Source organism: Lissotriton helveticus, chromosome 12 (genome assembly GCF_964261635.1).
Source record: "Lissotriton helveticus chromosome 12, aLisHel1.1, whole genome shotgun sequence".
NCBI classification, from domain to species: Eukaryota; Metazoa; Chordata; class Amphibia; order Caudata; family Salamandridae; genus Lissotriton; species Lissotriton helveticus.
In genome coordinates this window covers 251,406,892-251,433,962 of record NC_136073.1, presented here as the reverse complement: position 1 = coordinate 251,433,962, position 27,071 = coordinate 251,406,892, and the positions used below count along the sequence as shown (strand labels likewise).

The 27,071-nt window shown below is 46.7% G+C and overlaps 1 protein-coding gene across 4 annotated transcripts in view; it reads right to left on the bottom strand.

Annotated features, from left to right (window-relative positions):
- The window catches only part of LOC144797609 (B-cadherin-like), a 696,579-nt gene that overhangs the window by 53,833 nt on the left and 615,675 nt on the right, over nt 1-27,071 (bottom strand). For all 4 annotated transcript variants that reach the window (XM_078668297.1, XM_078668296.1, XM_078668298.1 and 1 more), the window contains 3 exons: nt 25,787-25,972; nt 24,470-24,714; nt 21,639-21,784 (listed from right to left, as the gene is read on the bottom strand). In XM_078668297.1, the coding sequence (XP_078524423.1) occupies nt 21,639-21,784; nt 24,470-24,714; nt 25,787-25,972 (577 nt within the window). The remainder of the gene's footprint in view (nt 1-21,638; nt 21,785-24,469; nt 24,715-25,786; nt 25,973-27,071) is intronic.

The window sequence follows — 27,071 nt, the reverse complement described above, 5'->3', positions numbered from 1 at the left end:
AGATCTTCAAGCTGCAAAACTACACCGACAGGTAAGAAACTATTCGTTTTGCAGCGTGAATCTTTCTGGATTCACTATGCTGTGCATAGATTTTGTAGCGGTTTTCGTTACTTTTGTGGCGGTTGGGTGGAAGAGGAGCGTTGGTTGTTGAATATATGTTGAAGCACTTTGTCCTACTTGTGCTTCTTTGTTCATCTGTACATCCACGCAATAGTGCTTAGTGAAAGTGTGCACTGAAGCCCATGTTGCCGCCAGGCATATGTCCTGAATTGGTGTGTTGGCCAGAAAGGCAATTGTTGCTCCTTTCTTCCTGGTGGAGTGGGCCTGTGCCCCTCCAGTTAGCTCCTGGCCAGCTTGTTTGTGGCAGAATTGTATTGTCTGTGTGATCCATCGAGCTATGGTGTTTTTAGTCACTGGTTTGCCCATGTAACTGTTTGCGAAGGAAACAAAGAACGGTTTTGTTTTCCTGTGCTCCTTCGTTCTTTCAATGTAGTGCATCACAGCCCTTCTTGCGTCTAGGGTGTGGAGCGACCTCTCAGCGCTTGTAGTGGGGTTTTGGAAGAAGCTAAGGATCTGAATACTCTGATTCATGTTGAACCTGGACACCACCTTTGGCATGAAGTGTGGGTCTGTTCTCATCACGACCCTGTCACTGTATCTGGATGTAGGGTTCCTGCAGTGTGAGTGCCTGCAGTTCGCTCACCCTTCGTAGCGAGGTGATTGCTACCAGAAAGGCCGTCTTCATTGTTAGCATTTGCAGTGATGCTTTGTGGATGGGTTCGAAAGGTGCTTTCATGAGCTCCGTCAGTACCCCATTTAGGTTCCAAGCCGGTGGCGGCATTCTCTTTGGCGGCGCTATTCTTTTAGCTCCTTCCAGGAATCTTTTTACGACTTGGGATGTACAGAAGCTTCTCCCCGTTTCTCCTCTTGTGTATGCCACAATCGCTGCCAGGTGCGCCCTCAGCGAGGATGAGCTTAGCTTCGTCTTAATTAGGTGCGTGAGGTACCTTAGCACCGTGGATTCCTTGGTCAGTTTCCTCTGGAGCCGTTTCTTGCAACACCATTGAGTGAATCTTTTCCATTTTTCCCCATAGCACTTGCGTGTGCTGGGCCTTCTTGCCTCTCACAGCACCCGCAGGGTGCTCTCTGGTAGTTTTAGGTGTGCGAATTCTAAGTCCTCAGGAGCCAGGCTAAGAGGTTGAGGTACTCTGGCTCTGGGTGTAGGACTTCTCCGTTTTCCATGGAGAGTAGGTCTCTTTGAGAACTTGTGGGGTGGCCCCTGCGCCATCTCAATCATCTGAGAATACCAGGTCTGTCTGGCCCATTGTGGTGCCACAAGGATGAGCGTCATGTTGCTCTTCATGCATTTGTTGAGTACCCTGGGGATCAGTGGTATCGGGGGAAAAGCGTAGGCAAATGTTTTTGCCCAGCTTATCCATAGGGCATTCCCCTGGGACAGTGCCTCTGGTTGCCTGGATGCAAAGTATTGGCATTTTGCATTCCGGTGTGTTGCAAATAAGTCTATTGTTGGCGTGCCCCATTTCCTGAATAGTCTTTGTTTCCTGACTGTTGAATTTCCACTAGTGGGACGCTGAAGTCTGCCTGCTGAGCCAATCCGCTTCTACATGGTCCTTCCCTGGCAGGTGTATGGCTAGCAGGTCTATTCTTAGTGGTATAGGCCATTTCCAGATCTCCTGTGCCAAGCTTGACAGAGGGAACGATTGAGTTCCCCCCTGTTTGTTTATGTAAAACATCGTTGTGGTGTTGTCGGTTTGTATTAGCACCTTCTGGCTGTACAGGTGTTTCTGAAAAGCCTTGAGGGCTAGAAACACAGTTTTCAGTTCCAGGTAATTGATGTGCCTGACTGCATCTGTAGGGCTCCACAGACCCCTCACTGAGCCTGTTCATGTGTGCGCCCCACCCCTTCTGGGATGCGTCTGTGGTGATGGTCACTGTTGGGTCCGGTGGTGTTAGAGGTTTCCCTTCTGTTATTCTCTCCTTGGTCCACCACCTTCTCTTCCTGCACCCTGTGCGTTACAACCACTAGATCCTCCCAACTTCCTGTAGCTTGTGACCATTGCTGTTGCAGCCACTCTTGGAATGGTCTCATTTGTAGGCGTACATTGGGACCAGGTGTATGCATGATGCCATCATCCCCAAGATCTTGCTCACAGTCCTCACTGTCAGAGCTCGCCCCTTCTGGTAGTGACGTTTCTCCCTCAGTAGGCCGAGCGTTCTCTTTTAGCCCGGTAAGACCCTGCATTGGACGGTGTCGATCTGGGCTCCCAGGAAGATCTTCACTTGCTCTGGTTCCATCAAGCATTTTCCCCAGTGTATGGAGAAACCCAGGCTTGCTAGCGTTCTTGTCACTTGTTCTGCATGCTCTTTGCATGTCCTGTAAGAGCTTGCCTTTACTAGCCAGTCGTCGAGGTAGGGGTATACGTGTATCCCCTTTCTTCTCAGGTGTGCAGCCACTGCCGCGAGGCATTTGGTGAACACCCTTGGTGCGGATTTAAGGCCGAAAGCCAGGGTCGTGAATTGGTAGTTGTAGGAGAGTAGGGTCTGCAATCCTATGATCACCCAGATTTTTGCTTTTTGCTGCACTGGTTTACGACTTTCCCTGGCTGTGGGCCTGCTAATCAGACCCACAGCCTAGCTGTTCTCTCTATCCAAATTGTACTCAGGTACTGAATTGGCACTGGGCCCTCTCCAAGTCCCTGTACCCAGGGCTGAGGTGCACCCAGAAGTCTCCCAGGGGCTGAAGCATGTATTGTGCCACCCCTGGATTGACTAACTAAAACTGACACAGCTGGGGCAAGGTGGTGTACTCACCCTTTGCTTTAGATATAGTATACCTATATCTAACCCTAAAATGGACACACAGATCTCCTATCAGTCACTCCTATGGCAGGCCTTAACAATCCTGAAGGCAGAGTGCTTGGAATCGTGTGAGATGGTGCTCTGGCATGAGCTGAGCCTGTCTGCGGCTTTCGGGACCCATCCCTTAGCCGTTTCCATGATATCCCATACCATATACTCTTAAGTGCATTATAATCCTCGCGGTTAAATGCCAACTCTGGTATCGCTTTATCAAAACATGTCGAGTAAGGTGTCATACGAATTGGAATACTAACCCCTCGCCAATTCTGGCGACGGGGTTAGCATTCCACCCTTCTAGAGGGACACGACATGCATGTAACCTATAACCCGGTTAAAAGTCAGACAGAGCCTTAGCATCCACAAAATGGATGCTGCCACCGAGACACAAGTCTGCCCTCCTGCTGCTGGGAGTCCTCCCAGAGCAGGAGATAAGGACAAAGGGTTTCCTGCCAGGGGCGGTGCCAGCACCGTCCCAGACAGGGTTGTGTGTATTGTAGGTAGGCAGGGCTTTAGAGGAAGGTGACTGCACGTGGCACCCCGGTGCTCACTGTGCATAGGCTGGCTGGAACCAGTTCCAGGGTCACTCCAGACCCTGTGCTGGGGAAAAGCCCGCCAAGGAAGTGGGTGTAACCACCCCCCTCCTAGTCCCACCCATAGGGCAGTCGCGTGCCAGCCCCTTTTTACAGGATAAAGGTAGAGACTGGCCCCCTTCCAAATCAGATCATCTTTGAATCCTGAAACTACTTTCCACGAAAGGAACTCAAGACTTCTTCCCAAGATTTCTCCCTTGTGACTAAGGAGTAGTCACCCTGCATCCGCAGGCACCATCTACAGAACACTGCGGTCTGCTGCAAGTCCTTCCTCCGGAATCCGACTGCCCAGCTCGACTAGAACCGGCTTCCCTGGCACCTCTGACCTCTACCTACATCATCAGTCACGCTGAGATTCGTGGGTGTGACGAGACCTCGAGGGACCGGCCATCTTCAAGACTGCACGACTTCTGAACAACAAGCCCGCCGAGTGAATTCCTGGTGAGTGCTTTGGGGTCCGAGAAGCCCCCACCCTGAGCAGCTCCAGCACCGAAGAGCAGCCCCCCAGCATCTCCACGATCTGCGTGGGGCCCTTCTGCTTTTTACTGCTCACCGCGTTGTTTGGCTACTAGCCCGCTGGCTTGTGGCCTTCCTGACGACGCCCGACGACATTTCTGCTGCTGGTCTGGTTGCTCCAGACTGGCCCTTGTTTCCCTCCATCGGAGAAGTACCCTGGACCCTCCTGGTCCACCCAAGACGCCATTTTAGGTCCACCGCGTGGGCCTTGCATTTGCCAAGACTTGTTGCCCAATCCTGGGTCCAGCGACGTCAACAGCAAGAACCTTCGTGGGACAGCTCGCCTCTCCATCCTGGTCGCCGACAACGCCTCCTGGTCCGTGAGATCTGCAGAGCCAGCGTCGCCCACTCACCTAGTCGAGGTGACTTCGCCCGGTGCCATCCTGGTGCCCACTTAATCACTGGCTAGTGATTCAAGAACTTGGTCCCCTCTGCTTTCAGGTTTCCTTCTTCCTTGATCCAGGCTTGGATCCATCGAACTTTTCTTCACTGGTCGCCTGCCAGCAACTTCTTCCTTCCAGGCTCCTGGTCCGGCACGAGGATTCCCGACGTCTTTTCAGACCTATGCAGCTGCAGCCCCTGGGCTAGGTAACTTCGGCACTTCGGTGTCCCAGTATAGCCTCACTATCCTAGGGTCAGGATCCACTGTCGTTTTCTTCCTACCAGGTGGGGTTCGCCCGTGAACACTAACTTTGCCTTTACTAGCTTCCATAGACTTTGTCCCGCATCCCGCGTGAGAGTGCACACTCTGCACCCGAGTCCCCTAGGTCTCCTAGAAGTAATCTAACGATTCCCTAGTCCAGTCCTAGCGATTCCAAAGCCTATTAGAACTGTTACTTACCTGCTAGTAATTCGCATTCCACTTTTAGAGTATATGGTTTTTCGTGCCCCTCGGGCATTTGTGTATAACGTGCTAACTTAAGTATTTTCATAAGAGTTTTGTTGTGTGCCTAGCACCCTGTCCTCATAAAGAGTACAGGGTTGTTGTGATTCTAATAAATACACTGTTTATTTTCATAACACGTGTGGTGTCCTTTCACTGGGTGTTCAAGGGGTAATGTGATGGTAAAACAGCTGGCTTAACACGCCCTCTAGAGTCTTAGCCTTAGACTGCTCGTATCCATGCTACTAGGATAGCTGGTCTATAAGGTTGACTTACAACCAATCAATAAGGGTTGTTTGGACTGATATATAGTGATCACTAGAATAGTGAACACTGCACATCAGGCCAACTTCTCACATCCTCCTATCGGCGTTACATGTTCCTTTGTGTCTTGTCCGTGTAGCCTTCTCCTCTTTGTTTTTCCGTGCTCCTCCCCCGGAGGGTTTGGGTGGGGGAGCACCTTCTCCCGTGTGAAGTCACTTAGAGGGGGGGGGGTTGTTCACCGCCTCTCCTTCTCTGGCCCTGTCCATTTCCTCTTCACCGAAAGGACTTTGGTAGTTCCAGCTTTGCCTCTGGTGGCCTTTGTTGTCACTGTTGTCACTGTTGCCCCTGGTGGAAACTCTGGTGAGAATCTCCTCGCTGGCTTCCACCTCTGCCGTTCGCCCTCCATGTAGGAGTGCCCCTGCTCATCCCCCTGAACTGCAGGGCCCCCATGGACCTTGCAGTCTCGTTGTCCTTCAGTTGGGTGAGCTTCTCATCAACTGGGGCTCCGAATAGCGTTTCACCGTTGAAGGGTGTGTTCAGGATGTTCTGTCGCTTGCCCACTAACAACCAGGTCGACTCAGATTGATATCGGTACAGGTCGCCCTTGGGAGCAACGTCGCTTCACTAATTGCAATAGTCAAAATCTAATCTATTTGATGACACGCTGTTTCTCGGCCATACCCGTATTCTACCACAAAGGATTGCCTCGCGCTGACAGGGGAAGGCTCCCCTTCAAAGACTTTGCTGCAGGCTGTTGAGACCCCCCACCGCCTCCCTCCCGCCGTCCTGCTGTTATTGACATCTTCAGCGGGGCCGCCGAGTGGAGCGAGGCGAGGGGCTGCCTACAACTCCCGGCAGCCCTCGAGGTCTCCAGCCACACCCCCAGCACGCCGCGTCAGGAGGCGCATAAAGGGCGTCACCGCTGCATTGAGCGGTGACACGCTGTTTCTCGGCCATACCCATATTCTACCACAAAGGATTGCCTCGTACTGACAGGGGAAGGCTCCCCTTCAAAGACTTTGCTGCAGGCTGTTGAGACCCCCCCACCGCCTCCCTCCCGCCGTCCTGCTGTTATTGACATCTTCAGCGGGGCCGCCGAGTGGAGCGAGGCGAGGGGCTGCCTACAACTCCCGGCAGCCCTCGAGGTCTCCAGCCACACCCCCAGCACGCCGCCAGCACGCCGCGTCAGGAGGCGCATAAAGGGCGTCACCGCTCCCTCTCGCGGGATGCTGGGCGAAGCCTGGGCCAAGGGTGGGCCCATCCTAGCCAGTCACAGACCGAAGGAGGCCGGGCGCATCCCCCTAACATCCAACCCAAGGTAAAATTTCGTCCTATACGCCAGCTATTAAGTTTCATAGGGCTTCATTACCACTCACGACCCACTTATAATCTGAGGTCCAACCATTTAATCTTCTTGGCTGATTTATTAATAAGGACATCAAGAAGCTCTAGAAGCAAAACCAAAAAAGCTAAAATGGTGACCAAAGTCGGACCCATCGATCAATTTCTGAATAAAGTCAATGAAACCATAGACCAAACAGTACTAATGATCGACCGCAGTCTCCTATGAGCTGGATCAAGCACGACGACGCTCATCTATGGGCATGTTAGCACAAGCCCAAACTCCAAATATTGTACCTCAAAATATGCTAACTGGGGAAATGAGTGACGAAACACAAACATTGCCAAACACTGTCGACCTATCGGTAGCCTCACAACTGTCTAAATCACAATCTTCTCAGGACCTTGAACAGACTCCTGATATTTTTGCGAGTCTACAGCCAATAAACCGTGTTCAAACACTGCCAGAACTCAGAGGAGTCAGGGAAGGAGCAATCCCTAAACAACGGACTCACACAGAATTGAATCCTAAGAGCCTAACATATTACCGATATAAATTCCGAATCCGAACAATCGTTTACCAACCAAAGTCAACAGATACTTGTTAACACAGAACCTACTAATAATATCTTTTCTGATGCTCACAGAGTCGGTGTCCATGTGAACAGGTCAAACTCCAAACATACACGATTAGAAATGTCGGGTTCTCACCAGTCAAGAACCACAAGACTTTCCAAGGTAGAACAATCCATGCTAAAAGAAATCCTGGAAATAGTAGAACACCAGTTACAACCTGTACAAAAAAGCCTAGAAATAATTGAAAAACAAATGGCTATACTAATTACAACTGTTAAAACAATCACCAACTCAAAGAAAAACGATCTCCCACCTTCAATAGGTATAACCGCTAATATCAGTAAAGTAAACGCTACCAACACACCGAATCAACAAACGAATAAACAGAGTATTACAAACATTTCAAATATAAATACAACAGAATCAGCAAAAAAAGTAACTAAGCAAACCCTCCCTACGAAAACTCAGTCCAACCATGACAACGTTAAAACTACTCCAGCTCCTCAAAGTCACCTACCCGCAAAACCTATCCAGGCGAAAGCCCAGCGGGAAACAACCCCTTCCATACCATCAGCATTGAATACAACCCGACAGGAACATCCACCTAGACAAACTAGTAAATCAGAACGACAAACCAAAAGATGGCCAAGGACAGTAAATCTTCCACCGGAAGCTGCGCCCTTCGTTGCAATATTAACAGGGGTCCCAGAACTTAAAGACACAGATGAACCTACCTGGTCCTTACTAAATAAAGCACGCTACTGGCTAAATATCAACAGGCCCAGCCACCCAAATAACAATACTAGAATTACAACGGTGAGAAGGGCCTCCTGGATAGGACATCAGCCAAAAACAATCCAGGGCGATTGCATAATAATTAACTTTGAAAGCCCACGAGCAGTGGACCACATCTGTTCTTGGGACACTCCAGAAAACAAAGGAATAGACATTAAACGCTTATCCTTTTTTTATCCTCGACAAAACCACCGTCCTGAGGATCCAAACTGGCCATCAAATTGGTCATGGGGTCAATTTGACCAAGAAATTGGAATCAGGGTGACAGAAATCAGGGAAACAATCAAAGGTACTACTCTCAGGGGGACTGGGGATACAAGCAAAGAGACCGAGGAGATTATAATAACTTTGGTAGGAGGGGATACCAACATCTCAACAGAGAACCCTGGACTGGAATTCCAACTTTCAATTATTACAGCTGTTTAGATATGGTCGATTGACCATCACCACAGTTACCATCTTCAAGATCTTTGCCCAATACCAGAGTGTGTTTCTTTGTCACCTAATAATCCAAAGACAAGGACGCCTAAAAAGACTCAAAGTCTTTACAAAGTCAGAACCTACGACCAATCCTCAAAAAACATAACTCAAAATGTAGACAGTCAGACCAAAGTTCTTTCTAATCATCTTATCTTTGAAACAAAGCAAACCCCTCAACACCCTGCCTCAAACAATCGTTATGGTGAGACTGCTCTGAACGTTAACTCTAAACATAAGAGGCAGATTTTTCTGCCATGCAGTTCCAGTCCGATAACACCACCACAGAGGTCACGAGGAATATCCTATTCTGGAATGTGGCGGGTCTAGTGACCAAGCACATGGAGAAAACTTTTCAGGACCTAATATACACAAACGATTTAATCTGTCTTCAGGAGACTTGGTTGAACGAACCAATTCATCTGGTGGGATACAGAACATACTTCTCCCAGGCAACGAAGTCACACTCAGGGAGAAGTAAAGGCGGCCTAATTACGTACATCTCCAACCTTTGGCCGACTCAAGAAACTATGCCTATCGTACTCCACCAGAACTATCAGGTTATCAACAAAGTAACCAACCAGGTTATTTACACCATAATAAACTTTTATAACAACATGAGTTTGACCGATTCAATCAAAGCTCTCACCGAAATTAGATATCTGATAAACGAGTTAAAAACCAAACATGCTAGAATCACTCATTCAATAATCTGGGGCGGAGACTTCAACCTCCATATATGTCCTAAAAGTAATGCCCCCATATGTGGGATCACGGACGATCAAGATAATCCTCTGGAGCATTTCTCCCATACAGAGCAAGGAAACAACATGCAGACTATTATGCTTGAGCTAGATTTAGGGTTCGCGAACAGGATAATGTCCCCGATAACTCAATTTACACCAACTTTTCATGGAAGAGGCGCACAAACAGTAATTGACTATATCCTAGTCTCCACAAACAACGCCGCACACAAAGAACTTTGAAGTAAACAAAAATGCACTCAGCGACCACCATCCATTAAGACTTACATACCTTGAGCCTGTTCGTCATAAGAATCAAGCCGTGGACCACCTGGGTTTACTGCACCAAAATGCACATTAAACAGACTGAATGGTTTCACTCTAAAATGGGGCAACCTAGACCAAGAATCAATCAGTGGAACGATAATTAAAAAATGCTGGATTCACATCGATAACTGCCTAAACCCCATCACAACGGCATCCGAAATTTTGACCAACTATAGCGCATTAGTGGAAACCATAGGCAATGAATTAACCAAACCCAGAAAGAAACAGAATACACGAAGAAAAGGTTGGTTTAATACCCAATGCACAAAGGCTTACTCCGATTTAAAGAAAGCTCTTGCAAAGAAAGGCAGACAAAAAGAAGTGATAGCGCAACTTAGGAAATCGTATATGCAAGCACTAAAACAAAGGAAAAAAGAGATACAGGGTAATCTCTGGACTCAATTGATAAACAGCAGCTCTCAAAAAAATAGTGCTGCCTTCTGGAAAATAGTTAAATCCCCATTTCTAACTGGAAACAATGAAGGTCCTTCATTAGATGTCACAATAAATGCGGAGGACTGGGTGCAACATTTTTCGGGGGTTTTTAGAGAAGTCAATCCTGCAGGCTTGGCTTCTATGCCTCCCCTTCCGTTGGTGACATACCCGATAAAAATAGAGTTTACCATAAACGAAGTAATGAAAGCAATAAAGATAGCAAAAAATGGTAAAGCTCCAGGCCCAGATTCCGTTCCAATGGACTTATATAAATTTCTTCCTGATCTCTGGTCTCCTCTTCTAACCAGAGTTCTGAATGCAGCCAAAGAAACCAACCTCCCTAACTCCTGGTCAACATCTATACTGGTTCCCATCTTCAAGAAAGGTAATAGGGACAGTCCATCTTGCTATCGCCCCATCTCCCTCCTGGATTCTGTAGGTAAGATGGCAGGGAGAATACTTCTTGATCGCCTCCAGGAGTGGTCAAAAGAACATGGGATTCTTTCTGATCTCCAATACGGGTTTAGGGCTGGCCTGGGCACCGTAGATCAAGTGTTGAACCTAACATTGCTGGCGGGAAAATACACAACAGCAAAAAAAACAAGCTTACACATGGTCTACGTTGACCTAACGGCTGCGTTTGACTGTGTGGAACATTCAAAACTCTGGTTTATAATGCTGCAAATGGGGATCGATCCAGCAATTGTAGACTTTTTACGTGACATATTCTGGTGCCACGGGAAAAATACGCTACGGGGTCGAAGGCCAATTGACAGACAGCTTTCAAATCCAGAAGGGGGTCAGGCAAGGATGTGTGCTGGCCCCCTTCTTATTTACGCTCTACACTAATGGACTGGAAGCTGCAATGTTGCAGGGCGTAACAGATTATCCAGAAGTCGATTGGCGACCAATCCCGGCACTACTATACGCCGATGATGCGGTGATTCTGGCGCGCACCCCTATCCAGCTACAACAGGCACTAAATAATTACTGCACCTTTATGTCAAGCCTAAATTTAAAAGTCAACATTAAAAACTTACGTGATGCACGCTGGCACAAAGGGGAAAAAACTGAAGACAATCTTTGTAGACAAACTGCCCCTAGAAATAACTAAAACTTACTCATACCTCGGCATTACCATAGACGAAGAGTTTAAATGGAAAGCAGCAATTAACTCACGCATGTTATTAATAAAAACAGTTGGTGCTTTAAAAGCATTCTCTCTTCGTCTAGGAAAAAGACCCCTAGCCAAGATGATCAAGAGCTACAATGCAAAATGTATTAGCACAGCGATCTTTGGAGCAGGAGTCTGGGGAATAAGAAATGTTGAACAAATACAGAAAATTGAAAATACATTTTTAAATTTTTTTAGCAGTCCCAAAAAGTACAACTACCTTTGGCTGCCACTTAGAACTCGGACTGGATCATATCTCAGATATTATTAAGATCCAACCCATAATGCTGTGGCGCAGAATATGGGCCACGGACGAATGTCAGCTCACAAGAGAAATTATCAAGGACTGTGTGAAACTAGAATGTATGAAGAAGATAAAATGGTTATGCCATGTAAAATCCTTTTTTTTTTTTTAAAACCTTTATTGAACAATGAAAGCTCACAAATACTGGCCTACAACCCCACGGGCTGGCCAGAACAGAATGGTCAAATAACCAGCATACAAAAAGAAGATCTGCACAGGATATAACATCAGGAGCACTGGTGAAGCAATAAAAACCATCGAGCGTTCAGCAAGAGCAGGATGATAAAGGTTAATTTTCTAGCACGGGGAGGGGACCAAAGGAATAACGGGCCGTACATGAGAGTACAAGGGAGGGACCGCGGCAAGCCGCCATTTTATAAACACAACGTAAGAAAATGAAGCCATATAATCAAATCTAGCAAAGGACAGAAACAGAATCAGACTATCAAATAGCGACAGTGGCAACAGTCAATCGTGCTCACTCACCTCCGCCCCTACCCGAACAAAGAAGACGTGGTCAAAAAGCCCCATCACAAAGACTATGCAATACGCACCCCAACGGAAGAGGGGGACCTCCATAAAGGAGGAAGGGAAAGAGGGAGAAAAAGACAACAAAAAGGAACACCCGCCAGACCATGCACCCCCAGGGGGAAAAACAGGACAATAAAACCGGCATGCGAAGTTACAGAAACACGATACCAGAATAGGCAGCGAACCACACTCAGCCACACACCGGAAGAAGGACAGAAAACCCCCGGGGGAGATTCGAGGTGACAGAGTCCTGAAAAAGTGAATACACAAGAGCCATAGAACAAAAAAGGGGAAAAATAAGGGGGGAAAAAGACCCCCCCGACACAAACAGACCCCCCCCCACCCACCCCTAAGCCCACCCTGCACCCCTGCAGAAGGCTACGGCCTACCCCCCCCCGCAGCGTGCCTGTCGCCCTAAGTAGAACCCGAAATTTAGTAGAGCAAGAAAAGTTGGATTTAAAAGACAAAAAAAGGGGGGGGGAAGGAAGGGAAGGAAAGAAGGGAGTAAAGACATACAAACATACACACGGGGGAGGGCCAAAGACAGGAGTAAACGCACCCATCCACCCGCCCGGGTTAAAGGTCCAAGTCCTCGGGAAGCCAAAGAGTATCAGGCCAAAGTCCAGGAGCACTAACCAGTTACACAGAACCATATCAGGACACAGAGACCATCCAAACCGTTCATGAGCTACCGCATATAAGAGTCAGTTTTCATCAGCCCTGACCCTTTTTATCCAAAGCAGTAAGGGTCCGATCCAACGAGGACCCTGCCAGAAAGAACAGAAGGCAGGCAGCAGGAGAGTCCAACGGCAGTCCAAAAAAGTCACAGGAAGAAAAGCACGGAAGATCCAGGAAAATCACAGAACGTAGCAAACGATGCAGGCACAGTTCCAAGGATATATCCATAAAAACCGACCCATCCGGGCCGGCACAGGAGACGTCATCGGGCAGTGGTGATTGAGAGGGACCAGGAGAATCATGAAAGTCCGGCAAAACAAAATCCAGCTCCCGGGCCAAGGGCAGAGGAGGCAGCACAGGAGGAGAAGGCGCCATCAGGTTGCGCACCTCCGGGGCGGCAGCCGGGGCCGAGTCCGCCAGGAGAGTACCAGCCACACCCCGCGATATCAATGCCTCATCCGGTCGTGGGGGCCCGGGAGGCCCGCAGTGAGGAACCGTCTCCAGAGCCAGGAGTGGCGCGGCCACCGAGAGCCGCCAGGATAGCAGGATGTTCAAGATCCCCTTAAGTGCAGGAAAACCTTCACAGTATCCGACACCCGGGCCTTGCGGCGGGCCCCCAGTGCTCGTCCGGGTCCGGCCCAAACAAACGGGGTTGGTCGCCATCTTGAGAGCCCGAACAGGCCGCGCGGCCAACAACCTCCGCCGGGGCGGCAGTCAAGCAGATGAAGTCCCGCCGACAGGCAGAAGAACACCCCGGACAGGAAGGGGGGCCACCAGAAGGGGATTCGCCGGCCCCCCAATGTCGCCAGTCCCGTTCTCCGAGTCCGGGCGGCAAAGAACAAAATGGCCGGACCGGAGAACAAAGGGGGAGGAAGCTGAACACACGAGGAACCCCAATAATGAAGGGCAGCGTCACCATCCAAGGCTGCCGCCACACAGGAGTCTCTCAGCCAGGAACCTCCGGCTCACACGAACAGCGGCCCTCCAATCACCTCCAGCGCGCCCCGAAGGGCAAGCCCGCAGGCTGCATCCGGCCCAGGAGCCGGGACGAAGAACCAGGCCAGTCCGCCCTCGAGTCCCGGGAATGGTCGGGGGCACTGCACCGGACCCACAGCAGCCAGGACAACCGGAACAAGTGGTAAGTGCCTGCAGTGCGTCGTAGTAGTACCACACAGCAAGGAGGGCTTCCCGGGGCAGGATAAATGTGAAAAACACAGGCGGGCGAACGGAGCCGAGCTAAAGCGCGGCCATCTCGGTCGCGAGCTAGGCTCCTCCCCCGTAAAATCCTTTCTTAAAGACATTGGTCTTCCGAGGTTTTGAGGAACCACAATCAGTAACAGACATATCAAAAAAGGATTTAAAAAAGCTATGTCTGTCTCATCTAACCCAACTACGAATAATGACTGAAATAAGAAAGCCATCAGTTCAACACTGTCTAATGATACAACAGGCTCCATCAATCCAACCGTATCTGCGGCATGACCGGACGCAATTCGAAAAACTTCTCACCCGTTTCAGGTTCAATCTTTTTCATATTATGGTTTTATTCCCTATCCAGAATGTTTGGACACGTAACACGACACCTTGCCCCTGTGACCTTACTTCCCCTCAGTCCACACTTCATGTAGTTTTCTTCTGTAAATTTTATATGCCACTTCGTAAAAGGTGGATTTTACCAATTTTAAAATTAATGAATTTTCGAAGGTGCCGCCCTGCATATCTAGCGCTGCAGTTCTTGGAAAACAGTCTAGTGTCAAAATCTGTGGCACTTTACTTAAAGGTGTGCCTGAGGCATCGTATGAACTTATGAATATTATAGAGATGCCAAAAAAAAAATGGAAGTAAATGTTTTGTCCAACTTTTAAAGAATGAATAATTTTAACATTATGAATTTAATGTTTTTACAATTTGCTTCTTTTTCTTGTGTGTCAATATCTGTACTTTTATGGCTTTCAAGACGAAAACCGAATAAAGTTGATTTGATTACATGCCCCTGCGACAAATAATATGTAGGGATGACTACACGTAAAGTGAAGCTAAGAATATCAGAACATAAGAGCTCCATTAGATGCTGTAAACAAGCCACAAGACTCACCTCACATTATATAGAGGCCGGGCATTTACCAACAGAGCTGAAGTGGACTGTTATTGAACAGCCTTTGATTCCTCTCCATATCACTGACATCAGCAGTTTTCTTTTTTAAAAAGAACAAAAATGGGTGTTTAAGCTCAGATCTGACAAAGAGGGCCTCAACGAAAATATTCCCTGGATGGCCCTATAAATACATCATGGTAGTATTCATTGCCTATGACATTGATAAGCATCACTGTCTCTACAGCCTTCGAAATTGTAAAAAACTGTTATTTTTCAGTTTTTCACTTTGTACTTTACATATGGGATAGATATATATATATATATATATTTATATTACCTGTGAGCAAGGTCTCCGTAGAGACCGAAACGCGTTGGGTTATGCTGGTTGCTGATTAAAGAAATTATATTCTGACTTCAAACCCGGTGTTGGTTTTGGAATTCTTTCACACGGGAGTGCATGAGGAAACGACTTCCCTATGGGAAAAACCGAATATATATATATATATATATATATATATATATATATATATATATATACCGACGAAGATGCAGAGATTTAATGGAGGATTGCGCACCGCGTCGGTACCTCCCACGACAGACCAGAGGGACGCTGGGGGTAACGACGGACAGGTAGGCGCGATCACATCTTGCGCTGCATTCCTAGGCGTATGTTTTACCGGCACATGCGTGTACCGATAAGATAAGTCTAACTCCCTTGTAGCTTAGAATATATACTTTTGAGTTCCGTGGTTTTCTGTTTATTACGGGAACCAGCATAAATGTCGTATGTCCCTTATGACGGTCACCAATTGTTGAACAGGATATAAGCGTCGACGTAGAGACATGCTTGTTTATTACGCTTAACAAAATAGTTTTCCAATGCCAAAAGAACTGGCTTGAAATAATGGATACGATAAATGTGCCTTCGTTTAGGTAGGATTGCTAAGCACGCATACCAATGATGATTTCCAGGTTTAGTTTCTTACGTATAGCCGTTTTACAATAAGACATTGTCAAATGTGCCTGTTGCTCACCTGAAAAGCTTGTTCAATGACTATGGTTGTAATAATGGCATTAATAACATCTGAATAATTATCCATGCTAACATTTGACAAATAAGCGTTGGAACATTCACATAGAATAGTCTCTTTTGATTGAACGGTGGTTTGCTGGAGCAGAGTGGGACCTTGGGTGTCCTAATTTTCTTTTCATTTGATTCTTTCGCTATTCTAGAGCGGTGCCCTTCTTTACCTGCGCTGTGGCCAGGTGAGGTGGGACTTTTCTCTCCTGCCAAATTGGTAAGTGAGCAGTCAATAGTTTTTCTTGCTGAGAACAGATGTGTATGAGATATATAGCTGAAATACTACACGCCTGCAACTAAATGAGTAGTATCTGTGTTAAGAGAAATTTATTTCTAACACATTATTTTGTACCTAATTCTGTATGCACTTTGTCTCTTCCTTTTATATGTATCGTGTTATGAATGGATTCACTTTTTGGCTTTGACTACACAGCCAGGAGAAGGACGGTATCACTATACTCAGGTGATACATATCTTTTTCCTTTCTTTTTGCTTTTGATTCAATCAGTAGCGGTAATGGTCCTGATGAAGCAGCCAGATACCGTTTGGATCTTATAAGTCTGCAGAAACATGTCGACCCTCCATCTTCATTAGTGGTTATTTGTTTATACCACTACGCACTCCTTTTTATGTTTAGGATAGAAGAGAATCCTAATAAATTGTCTATTTCTCTACTATACCTAATTTTATAAGTACACTGCACCAGTTCACTTTACACTTTCACTTTATTAGCACTGCTTTTCAGTCACTTCAATAACCCTCCCCTTTCTTTACTCACATTGTATACCACATGTAGGATTAGGCTTTCACCATCTGCCAGTCCACTGTGGGTTCCAAAACATACAAGTGAGAAATAAGGATCCCAGATGATGAAGGGCGGATCCGAGTGGTGACTGATGGGAATCTTCATGAGTTTTGAGGGACCCTATGTGTGATTTGCATAACACTTTGTAAGTTTATTGCCTTAGTTCTCCACCTAACACGTAAGGGTTGCTACTTAGTTCATTTTTTGTATCCGACTCCTGACTATGTTTGGTTATACTAGTTGTTCTGAACCTCAGCCTTGAAGCCTGAGATCCTGAGCCAGGCTTGCCTTCTCTCTGTGATGCCTATAGCCATCAGTCTGCTGGATGTTTCTGCCCCATCCAAGGCTTTCTTCAGGCACAAATTGGCGATGGTCTTCCCCAAGGTGTGATGCCCTCTCACGGTATTGTTCCGTGAGGTGCTTGAGCAACTGTCCCATCTCATCCCAGTGCTGGTATTGATGTCTATTCAGGAGGGCGTTGGAGTTCCCCATCCGCCAGTGTGTTGCGGCGTTCCTCTCAATCTTCCTGCCAGTTAGAGCCATCCTCCTGCTTTCCTCGTCACGTGGAGGTCCAGACGTTGGGACGTTTGCCCTTTTCCTGGCCGTTGCAGCGATTATAGTGACGGATCCCTTGATGTAAGCTGGGTCTTGGGAGGAGAATTTGTATTTCTTCTCCGTCCTCGGCGTTACTGATCTGCATGTTGCCGGGTCCTTGAAGGCTCCCTTCCCCTGATCTGTGATACTCTTGAGCATGGGCAAGAACTGGCTTTTTGTCTGTATGGGGAGCAATGTCTCGAGCAGGAAGTCTTCTTTTGGCTTCTCCTCTTCCAGCTTAACCCCATAAGCTGCTGCCGCCTTTCTGACCACCTCATTGTATGCCCCAATGTCATCCGGTGGCGAAGGCCTCGAGGGGTATGTTTCCACAGCCTCCTCCGGGTTTTCGGCCTCTATGTCCTGCCATTCCTGGTCTTGGGCCGTTGAGGAACCTGAGCCGTAGCTTGACTGCGGCTCCCCGTAATCCCCTTCTGTGTAAAAGAGGTCTTCCTCCTCTTTGTGCTCAGAGGGTTCCGAAGTTTTCGGCGGCTCTTCGACGTCGAACTCCTCGGGCTCCTGTACCTCAGCGACGGTCGGTGCCGGCTGCGAGGGGATCTTGTAACTTCTAATTTTTTCATCGAAGTCTCTCTGAAGGATGTTCTCCATTTCGGCCTCGAGCCTCTCTGCATCTCTGCGGCCTGCTAGTCGTCGAGCGTGTCGGCGACGAAACTTTCTTCGCCTCCTTTTCTTTCGACGTCGAAGGCCCTTTTTCGGGGGCTTGCTTCGATGACCTTTGCTTTTCGCTGGTCTTCGGCCTCCGGGAGTTCTTCTCGGAGGATCCGCTGGGCTCTTTTTCGGAGGATGCAGCTTCGGTCGTTGATTTGTTCGGCACCGGTGCTCCTTTCGAGGCTCTATGCTCAGACTTTCGGAAGTCTGCCTCGGGTTTGAGGCCCTGTGGGAGTTTCGGGGTCGTAGACCCTACCTTATCAGGCGTTTTCTTATCGGTCTCAGCGACCGTGAAGTCATCTGTGCCTTCGGCAAGGTTGTCCTCGTCGTCGGTGGAGAGGCCAAGTTAGAGCGTCGGGGCTTTGCCCTTGATCGTGTGGTGAACCGTCCTGTCTCTCGAACTCGGAGTGTCTTCGGCTTGAAGACGGAGCAGGCGTTGTAGTCTCTGCTCTCGTGGTCGATGGGCAGGCAGCGGTTGCAGACTGGGTGCTGGTTCTTCTGTGCGAACTTGTGGTGGCAGTTCTTGCAGAATTTAAAGGGCGTCTTGTACATCCCTGCGCTCAGGGGGCCCCCTGTGTGCGCATTCCTCCAAGGACGTCGAAGATTTCGAAGTTCTCTCCTTTCTTTGTCGTCTCTTCTCTGATGGTCCTCTTCTCCCGATCTTCTCAGGTCTTCACCGTTGAAGAGATGCTGTATTTTCTCCAAAACTTCTGGAGCTTCACGTGACGATCCAGACCCAACGGCGGAAAAAAGAATCTGAAGATGGCGCCCAAGGGTGGTAGCTTCCGCCGGAAGCAAGCCGACGTCACCGAAGGTACACCAAATGGTGGGACGTCGATGCCCACCTGGGCTACGACAAAAAAAAAAGCGAAAAAAGACTACAATTCCGGACCCAACCACCAGATTGCGGAATATGCACAGCATAGTGAATTCAGAAAGATTCACGCTGCAAAACAATCTTCTGTGGAGCGGGTCGAGGAAAGGCTGCCCCTACAGGTTGTTGGTGTTACACTACTGCAGAGACTGATTTGTGGCAGCCGATAAAGATCAACCCCCAATGACCCTCCACCTGAGACCACTACTGCACCCACTACTGCACTAAACATTCTTTCAACTGACGCATGTGAAGCCTGGCATGATGTACTATGGCAATGCAGGAGCCATGCCTAGGAGGTGCATGACTATTTAGACTTGAATTGTTTATTTGCTTTGAACAAGAAAGCAGTGACAGCGATGAAGCAGATCTATTGTGGCCTGTGTGGGTTCATGGCACTTTTGAGAAGTCTATCATCCATATAATGGGACAACATGGATGCCCTATGTGTGAACCCACCGCCACAAGGAAATTGAGCACCAGAGGTACAAAGGGGAGCAGTATAAACTAGCAGTGCCTGCTGCGGACCAACAATCTGGGATACCAGCAATGAATTGGATGTATTGGTATGGGATTATGGGCATCCTTTAGTTCAAGCGTGGCCATAAAGTATCACTGATGGAAAAGCGGTATGACATTCTGAAGAGTTACCATGTGAAAATGTTCTGAAAGATTGTATTCGTTAAAGGGCCTGAGGGACTAGTCTTTTGGAGATATTAGGAAGTATACTCCAGTACCCTGCTGATGACGAGGGATAGGCCCTAAAACACGAGGGGGGGGATTTTACCTCCTGGAGCAGACTAATATTCCTGTGAGTGTTTGCGAGGTGGAATGGTGGGAGGCATGGAAGTGAGCTCCAGACAATAACCATGTTGGATAATGTCCGACACTGAACTGAGGTGACTGCTTGCCATGAGGTAAAGACTTGTAGGTGCCTCCCTGACAAATGTGTGGTCAGAGGGGGGTGAGGTAATGAAGAAAGCATGTCAGGGTTTGGTGGTGGGTCTATCTCCTTTTGAAGAGCCAACCTTACCTCTGGCACCGTTGCCCCTATAGGAGCCTCTGTAATACCTCGGGGTAGATTTGCTGACCCTGGGTGTGCGGATAGGATGTGGAGGTTTCAGAGGAGGTGGTCTTTGAGCCTCCAAGGTAAGGAGAGCGGCAAAAGGATCTGCAGGAAGCTGGTGTTTGCAGTAACCCTCCCTAGCTTTGGCTGATTCTGTATCCTTTGTGCACCTGTAGACCAAAGAGGAGATCACCATCAAAGGTGATGTTCAGAAGGTTCTGCTGAAACTCTGGCTTAAAGCAAGAGATACGGGGCCATGCGTGTCAGTGTAGCAGAATGCTAGAATGGACCCCTCTGGCAGGGGTGGCGGATGTGTCCAAGGTACAGAGGATAGGTGTGTTGGATATGAGCATGCCCTCAAACTCTCCTGACCTTTTTACCCATGCTCTTCATGTAGATATTGGAGGAGCTCCTCCAGTTTGTCCCAATGGACCCCATCCGATCATGCAAGAAATCAAACAGAATTAGCTATGCATAGTGGTTGCCCGTTTACATGCAGCATCTAAGCATTTGCTTTCCTTTTCTTGTGGTGGGGCATCCCCGATGGCCTAGGAGCAGGCTCACTTATGGGCAGTGGTTAACAGAGTTTAGCAGGAGCGGACATTGGGTTAGAAGGGGAGGTTTCTATATATTTTTTATCCATGCTAGGAGTTATAACTCTAGCCTGGACAGGCGTGTGAATTTATATCCTTGAGCATAGGAAGATACTGAGTGCAAGAGGATTTCGAAGTGAAAGTCCTCCAAGGGCTCGGTTTAGAGTTCCACCTTGTGAAAGGAGGCAGTCCTACCAATAAGTTTCTAAAACATAAGCGCTTGCAGGAAGAGTAATGGCAGAGTCTGCGTCCCCCTGGAGGATCTACATCTTAGGAGTCCCTTGGATCACCATGGGGAGTAGTGTCAAATGAGTCATCACGCCCACCCGTGTCAGAGTGTGGAAAGCCAAGGTGTGATGTCAAGGGTGTTCCCTTAAGAAGCAGGCGGGGAGGGCTGAGGAACGGGGAGCGGGAATGGTGGTGCAAGGGGCTAGTTGGTAGCCTTATCTGCTTTCTTGCCTGATTTAACTGGAAAATGTATGTCCAAGGCCACCTCGAAGAACTGATGTTTCTTGGGTGGAGCAGCAGGGCCCATAGTGCTTGCAAGGATGCAGTCCATAAGGGGGTGAATAATCTGGCGTTTGTCTGGGCTGGGCAGTCTGCAGCTAGGGAGAATTGTCTCAACATCACTGGTGTCGGACTTGCTGGTCGACACCAACGTCTTCGACCTAGAGGATGCATCACTGGTGTCGGACTTGCTGGTCGACACCAACGTCTTCGACCTAGAGGATGCCTTTGTGTTTTTTTGGCACCAAGGTTCCGGAAGGCACTAAGGCTAATGTGATTGCTGCAGAGGGTCTGCCTGGTGCTGGTGTCAGGGTGGCCAGAGCGGGAAGCAGTCAATCTCAAAGGCCTTTTCAAGGCAGAGCAGGTCACAACTGGCAATGCCCAAGAGGGGCTGCGGTCGACACAGATCCAGCTTGAATAAGTAATAAGTAGTCGACTCGAGATTGAGTGAAAGGGAGACACGATTGAAGTACAATACCGATTGAGAGAAGGAACCGTGTGAACCGAAAACCGCACCGCAACAGTGTTGACCAAGAGCACATAAGTACAAGTCCGACCTCAGACAGCAGAAAGAAAATCGGACAATGGAGTCAGTGACCATGCACATTAGTACCAAGTGGAGTCACAGTACCCCCGGACTCAAAAGCCTTCTTTGAATGAAACAACTTGTACACATCCAAGCCTAACACAGAACGACAGGAGTATGCACAGTATGTGCATCTACAGCCACATGCCTTGAATGTAACTTTAACTTCTGTTTTAATTTTATGACCTATGCAGTAATCGAAGACTGTGCTTTTAAAAACATTTGTGTGGAAGCCCCCTGTGCAAGAAAAATCATACCATTATCCATTGCTAGAATTTCAACTGTGTAAGTGTCATTCTTCACATATCTCTTGTCCTCGCGATCCAGGTTACCGTTTCCAGTTAGGATGCCTGTTTCTGGATCAATGGACATCCATTTGGCAGGGTCATTACCCATGATGTATCTGAATAGAAAACACTGAATTAATCATTTGACAATAGTGCAAGGATTATCTAGAACAATTGTGATGGCGGGAGTGAGTTACTATGTAAATACCACCATCGATAAGAAGTGCTCCCCCCCCCCCCCCCCCCACCAACAGGTTGACATAAAGCAACCGTGATAACATGTGGGTGGTGTGGAAGCGTACACATCCCTTAAGAGAAGGGGTTGCTGGTATGCACGGATCGGTCAACTTCCAGGTAAATATTCCATATATGTGAGCACTAGAAATTCTATTCAACACGCTTGGCGTGTATTGTTTTATAATCATGTGCTGTGCTAACTTTGTCTGTCATATTTCCACACGTACATTATGGAATTGACAGTGTGGTACGGACTGCTCCCTAGCCCTGAAGAAATTGCAGGAAGTTTGAATGTCAATGAAACATGTAGGCCTTCCATAAAAATTGATGGTTTGCGACAGTATGGAATGTTTTTAAATTGAGCAGACGCACAGCACTGATTAAATTGATGGTTTTGCCAGTGGTCGTTTAGCTCGTTTTACGCTTGGAGAAGCGAAAGTCAGCGGTTATTTTGCTTCTTTAGAAGGGGTCAGATAGGGTTGCACTCGGAGATTTTTTCAAGTGCGTGCTTTACCTTTTTCACACATTTAAATAATTGTGAACTTTATGGATTGGGAGTTGCCAATGATGAGAACCAGAGCACACTGGTGAAAACCTATCAGCAGCTCCCTTGGTGGTGTTTCCGTGAGGCATCTCCAAACCTTTGCACATTTTTTCCTTTATATTGAAATGCATGTTAATGATTTTATAATGGGGGAAGGACAAACTTTTTTTAAATTATGGACAGGAGCACTTAGGACTGGACAGCATTGTGGTAGCTGTTAAATATTTGAGCCAAGATATGGCTTGGGGTATGCTCACAAGGATTGTCATCCCATATTAGATTAGGTCTTTTTTGGATTGAATATTATGAGGGGAGGGAGACTTGATCTGTATCTCTATAGCTCCTTTTTTGTGTCTGGCTCCTCCCTATGAAGTCTTAGCCTATACTCTTTCAATACGAGTGAATCCTATCGCATCACTCCTACAACCATTTTAACCTCCACTACTTCTGCATTCACTTAGGGGGAAGCAAGTTTTTTTTAAAAAAACTAAACTACTTTGTCCTCCTCCTGCAACTCCATTTTTATCTGCCTCCTTAAACCGCATTCCTTGCATATTCATCACCAGCCTTAAAATAGCCTTTATAGCTTCTTGTTAGTTTAGCCTTTAAGTCTAGGGGATTTTTTTTTGCCTGCACTGGTAACACAAGTGAGGTCTGAGTATCACAGGATTCATTTTCCTAATGGAAATTTGGGTGCTACTTCTACCATGGCCATACCAAACTTAAATCGTGGGAGTGATTGGACAGATATCTGCTTAAATGACTGGCTGCCCGTATTTGTGGCATCGAAACAGTTGCCACCCAAATGCGGGCCAGTCTACTATGTTTTAGGTGTAATTGAGTAGCAGCAAACCACTCTGTCCATTGGGGGCATTACTCTTCATATATCGAGAGCAAGTGTAGTCCACAAAATGAGCACAGGCATTTATCATCCTTGGCTTGGTTTTGGAGGGCTTCTATTTAAAGAGTTTCATATAGCATGAACATGACCCAAAGGTATCAGACCGCGTTACATAGTTAGCAGAATAGAAGTTACACAAGTTCCATGTAGGGAAGAATTACATGTGGTACACAGATATTTAGCAATTGTGTGCACAGGAAGAATAGAAGCAGTTGCATGAGTTCCATATGGGTTGTGTACAATTACATAAGTGTAAACAGATACATTGCAATAATATATACCAGAGAAAAACGATGGACAGTAGAAAATGTTAACAAAAAGTTCTGAGAGTTACGGTTAATTGTTTTTGCTGTTTTATGCTATGCATTTTGGCCAACCATTCTGAAAAGGTAGGAGTTCATTTAGTCATCTATTCCTGCAATATCAAAAATCAGGCAAAGAGCAAGGTAGCATTCATTATGTAAAAACCTAGATGCTGACCTGAATGAAGATTAATAGGAGTAAAAACGTAGGGGGATCCATCAGTTTGCCCATCTAATACACAGTATTTCCTTCTGTCTGACCTCCAAACTAGAGTCCAATCCAACTCCTGAAGAGGGGGTAGTGGGGTCAATATCCACACACCGCCCCATCAATCCAAGAAAGGACCACAGCAGCCACAGACTAGACACTTCTCCCGAGCTGCCGATGTACCTTGATATGGTCAATCTACTCAAATGGGGGCATTTAAGTAATCTTACTCAAGTATAGAGGTACTATTAACTCATCACCAACCTACCGCGATGAGATGGTGGTTATGTTATTTTGCAGCTTGATATTTCGACCTTCATATAGGGACAACATTTTCCTTGCAGAGTAAGCAGCTAAATGTGTGAACCAACAAGCTATCAGTGAACAGAACGTCCCTTAAATGTAGTGGTTAAAGGTGATCTCTTTCAAACCAGATCGACTTTCCTTCAGGAAGTGCTGTACGATTACAGTAAATAAATAAGCATCATCTTCATATTTGACCTACAACCAGAAAGCAAAGGCTTGTCCACATTAGACAAACATACCCAGAATGTTTCTATTGAACAATTCAATGCACCAGGAGACTAAGTTAATTCTTGGTTTTCTTACCGAATTTTCTGGTTCTGCTTTGTGTCTGGGTCCTGTGCTCGAACGGTGGCTATCCTCTGTCCCAATTTCAAGTCTTCAGCGGCTTCTACATTCATGATAGGTGGTTCAAAGAATGGTGGCTCATTTGCATCCTGCACATCCACAGTGACCGTGGCAGTGGATGTCTGCACACCAGGAACAAAGGGAACCTCGTTCTCTGCAGTGATGAAGAGCACATGCTGCTCTTTTCCCTCGAAATCCAGTCCCTGCAAAGGGGTAAAGTTTGCATGAAATGATATGGCCTGCTTCTGCAGGACAGCTTGGAGATGGGGGAAGAATACAAAATGGCAGCTGGTGGAGTAATTTGTAACAGGCGAAGGACAAATGGAAAATGACAAGGGGTGCAAGGGTGTAAAGTTGAATAGGTTTAACAGAAACTGAATTAGTAGGTGGAATAGTGTCACAGAATACCACAATCAAGCCACAAATGGACAGACCTGGTTGATATGCCTAACTGTAATCTTAAATATAAATAACATTTGAAATATATTTTTTCAAAAAACACGCTAACTTGCACACATTCGTTAGGAAAACCTAACCCTCTTCAGTTCAAAAACAAATCAAGTTAGATTGGCGAGTAATAACGTTATTTTATGAAGGATAGGTAAAAACAACCTTCAAGCTATAATTGTACAAGCTTGAACTATACATGCAAACCCCTACCGAGATGCAAGCGATTTTCATAAGTAGGATTCTATCATTTTCGGATTTCTTTTTTGGGTACACCCAAGAAGCAGGTTAACCTTTCAAGGATAGTACCTAGCAATTGCTTTATCAAGGTTGATTCAGATAGAGAGAACTAAATGCACTATAAAACAATGTGCACTACATCAATTCTCAAACCAAAAATTAACTGAACATATTGCAGGTGTCACATAACAGCACAAAGGCAGATCATCCAGTGTAAAGCTAATCTCGAACCACAACTGTTACATAGGAGATTAAGCTCGTATTTCTCAACGCATAACTATGTGCTCACCTCGAACTGGTTCCAAAGGAAATAATCACACGTTTGCACTTAAACAGTCAGTCTTAAGTCATTAACAGCAGGCAGGTTACACTTTCCCCAATTATTCTCAACACAGACTTCAGTTAGTGTAAACAAAGCCAACATCGCTCAAAGTGTTCTAAAACTGTGAGCAGATTGAATATTCTTTACACGGCATGCAACCCACAACTATATGCAGTAGGAGAACTCAACACCATTATTAACTGGAAGGTCTACAAATTAAGCAGCATTCTCTCCCTCAATTAAGTTGGTTTCCTTAGTATCAATACCTTTGCCGTGGTCAAGATTCCATCGTTGGTTGCTGGATCAGTTGTGATCTTAAAAAATCCACCCTCGTTTCCTTTCACAATTTTGTAGACTGCATTGGATGTTTTAGTGTTTGCTTCATCGTTATCGCTCACTGTGAGCCTTTGAACTTCAAACTCTTGCTCATTCTCTGGAACAGTTGCTACGTACTGCAACAAAAAATAGGTTTAACAGATCATTATGCTTTCAAGAAGTAGAATGGCAAGCAGGCCAGAACTTTGCTGCATAGTCAAATTTCAAAAGATTTCAGTTCTGCAGTATGTACCACCGACGAGCAACACTAATCAGTTTCAGAACGAATTCTGAAATCACATTTATATCAGCCAGTGCCAGAGAAGCCAATATGCAGCAAATCCGGCATCTTGAACATGCAAACAAAATAATTCCTACGTGGACTGCAGCTACTACATGTACATGCTGAGGCTAAGACCTAGAAGGGTGGGTTGCTACTAATATACCAAAACCAGGTAATGGCCAAAGATCACTCTAGGAACCAGGATTGGGTCAAGTTGGGTTTTAAGACGTACCAATGAGAGCACCAGGGGAGACACTCGAGGCAGTGGACAAATGCAATACTTTAAGAGTGTAAGGACCGTGGCCAGTATGAACTAAACAATTAGAATAGAAAGTACTCATGGGAGAATGCGGAGGGACAGCTGGAGTCAAGGGAGTTGAACTCTGCACTTCTCTGAATCCAACAGGCAGTTTAGATCTCCTTCCACTTTTCTACAAGAAGAGGTTCCACCCGAAAGCCTGCATTGGTCTGTGACAATAGCAGCAGCCCGAAAATATTCACCGTCAGTTATAATCCCAGATCACTCCATTGCTCAAGAATAGGGGTGTACATTTACTTGCAGACACTAGACAAGAGCCCTACCTGGTGGGACTACAGTGGTCAGATGTGATGTGCTCAGGGCCAACTTAAAACTGCAGCACACCAACTCAGACCTACTTGCATACAAATCACCCACTAGCTTCCACCCCATGTACAAAAACGGAAGGCAAAAGATAGCAATTTTCCAGCATCCCCCAAACTAGGCAACAAAAGTACATATTTCAAGAGGCTCATGGCCACAATCACAAGAACTTGCAGCCAGTTATTTTCAATAAATTCTTCTTACCTCTGGTCCAACCCTGAAACCCAATGACTTGGACAAACTCAAAATACACCTCTTAGCTAAAACTAGTCTATATATAAAAATAAATTAGAGGCTTGGGTGAAACGGTTTATTCTTTAAGTGCACACCT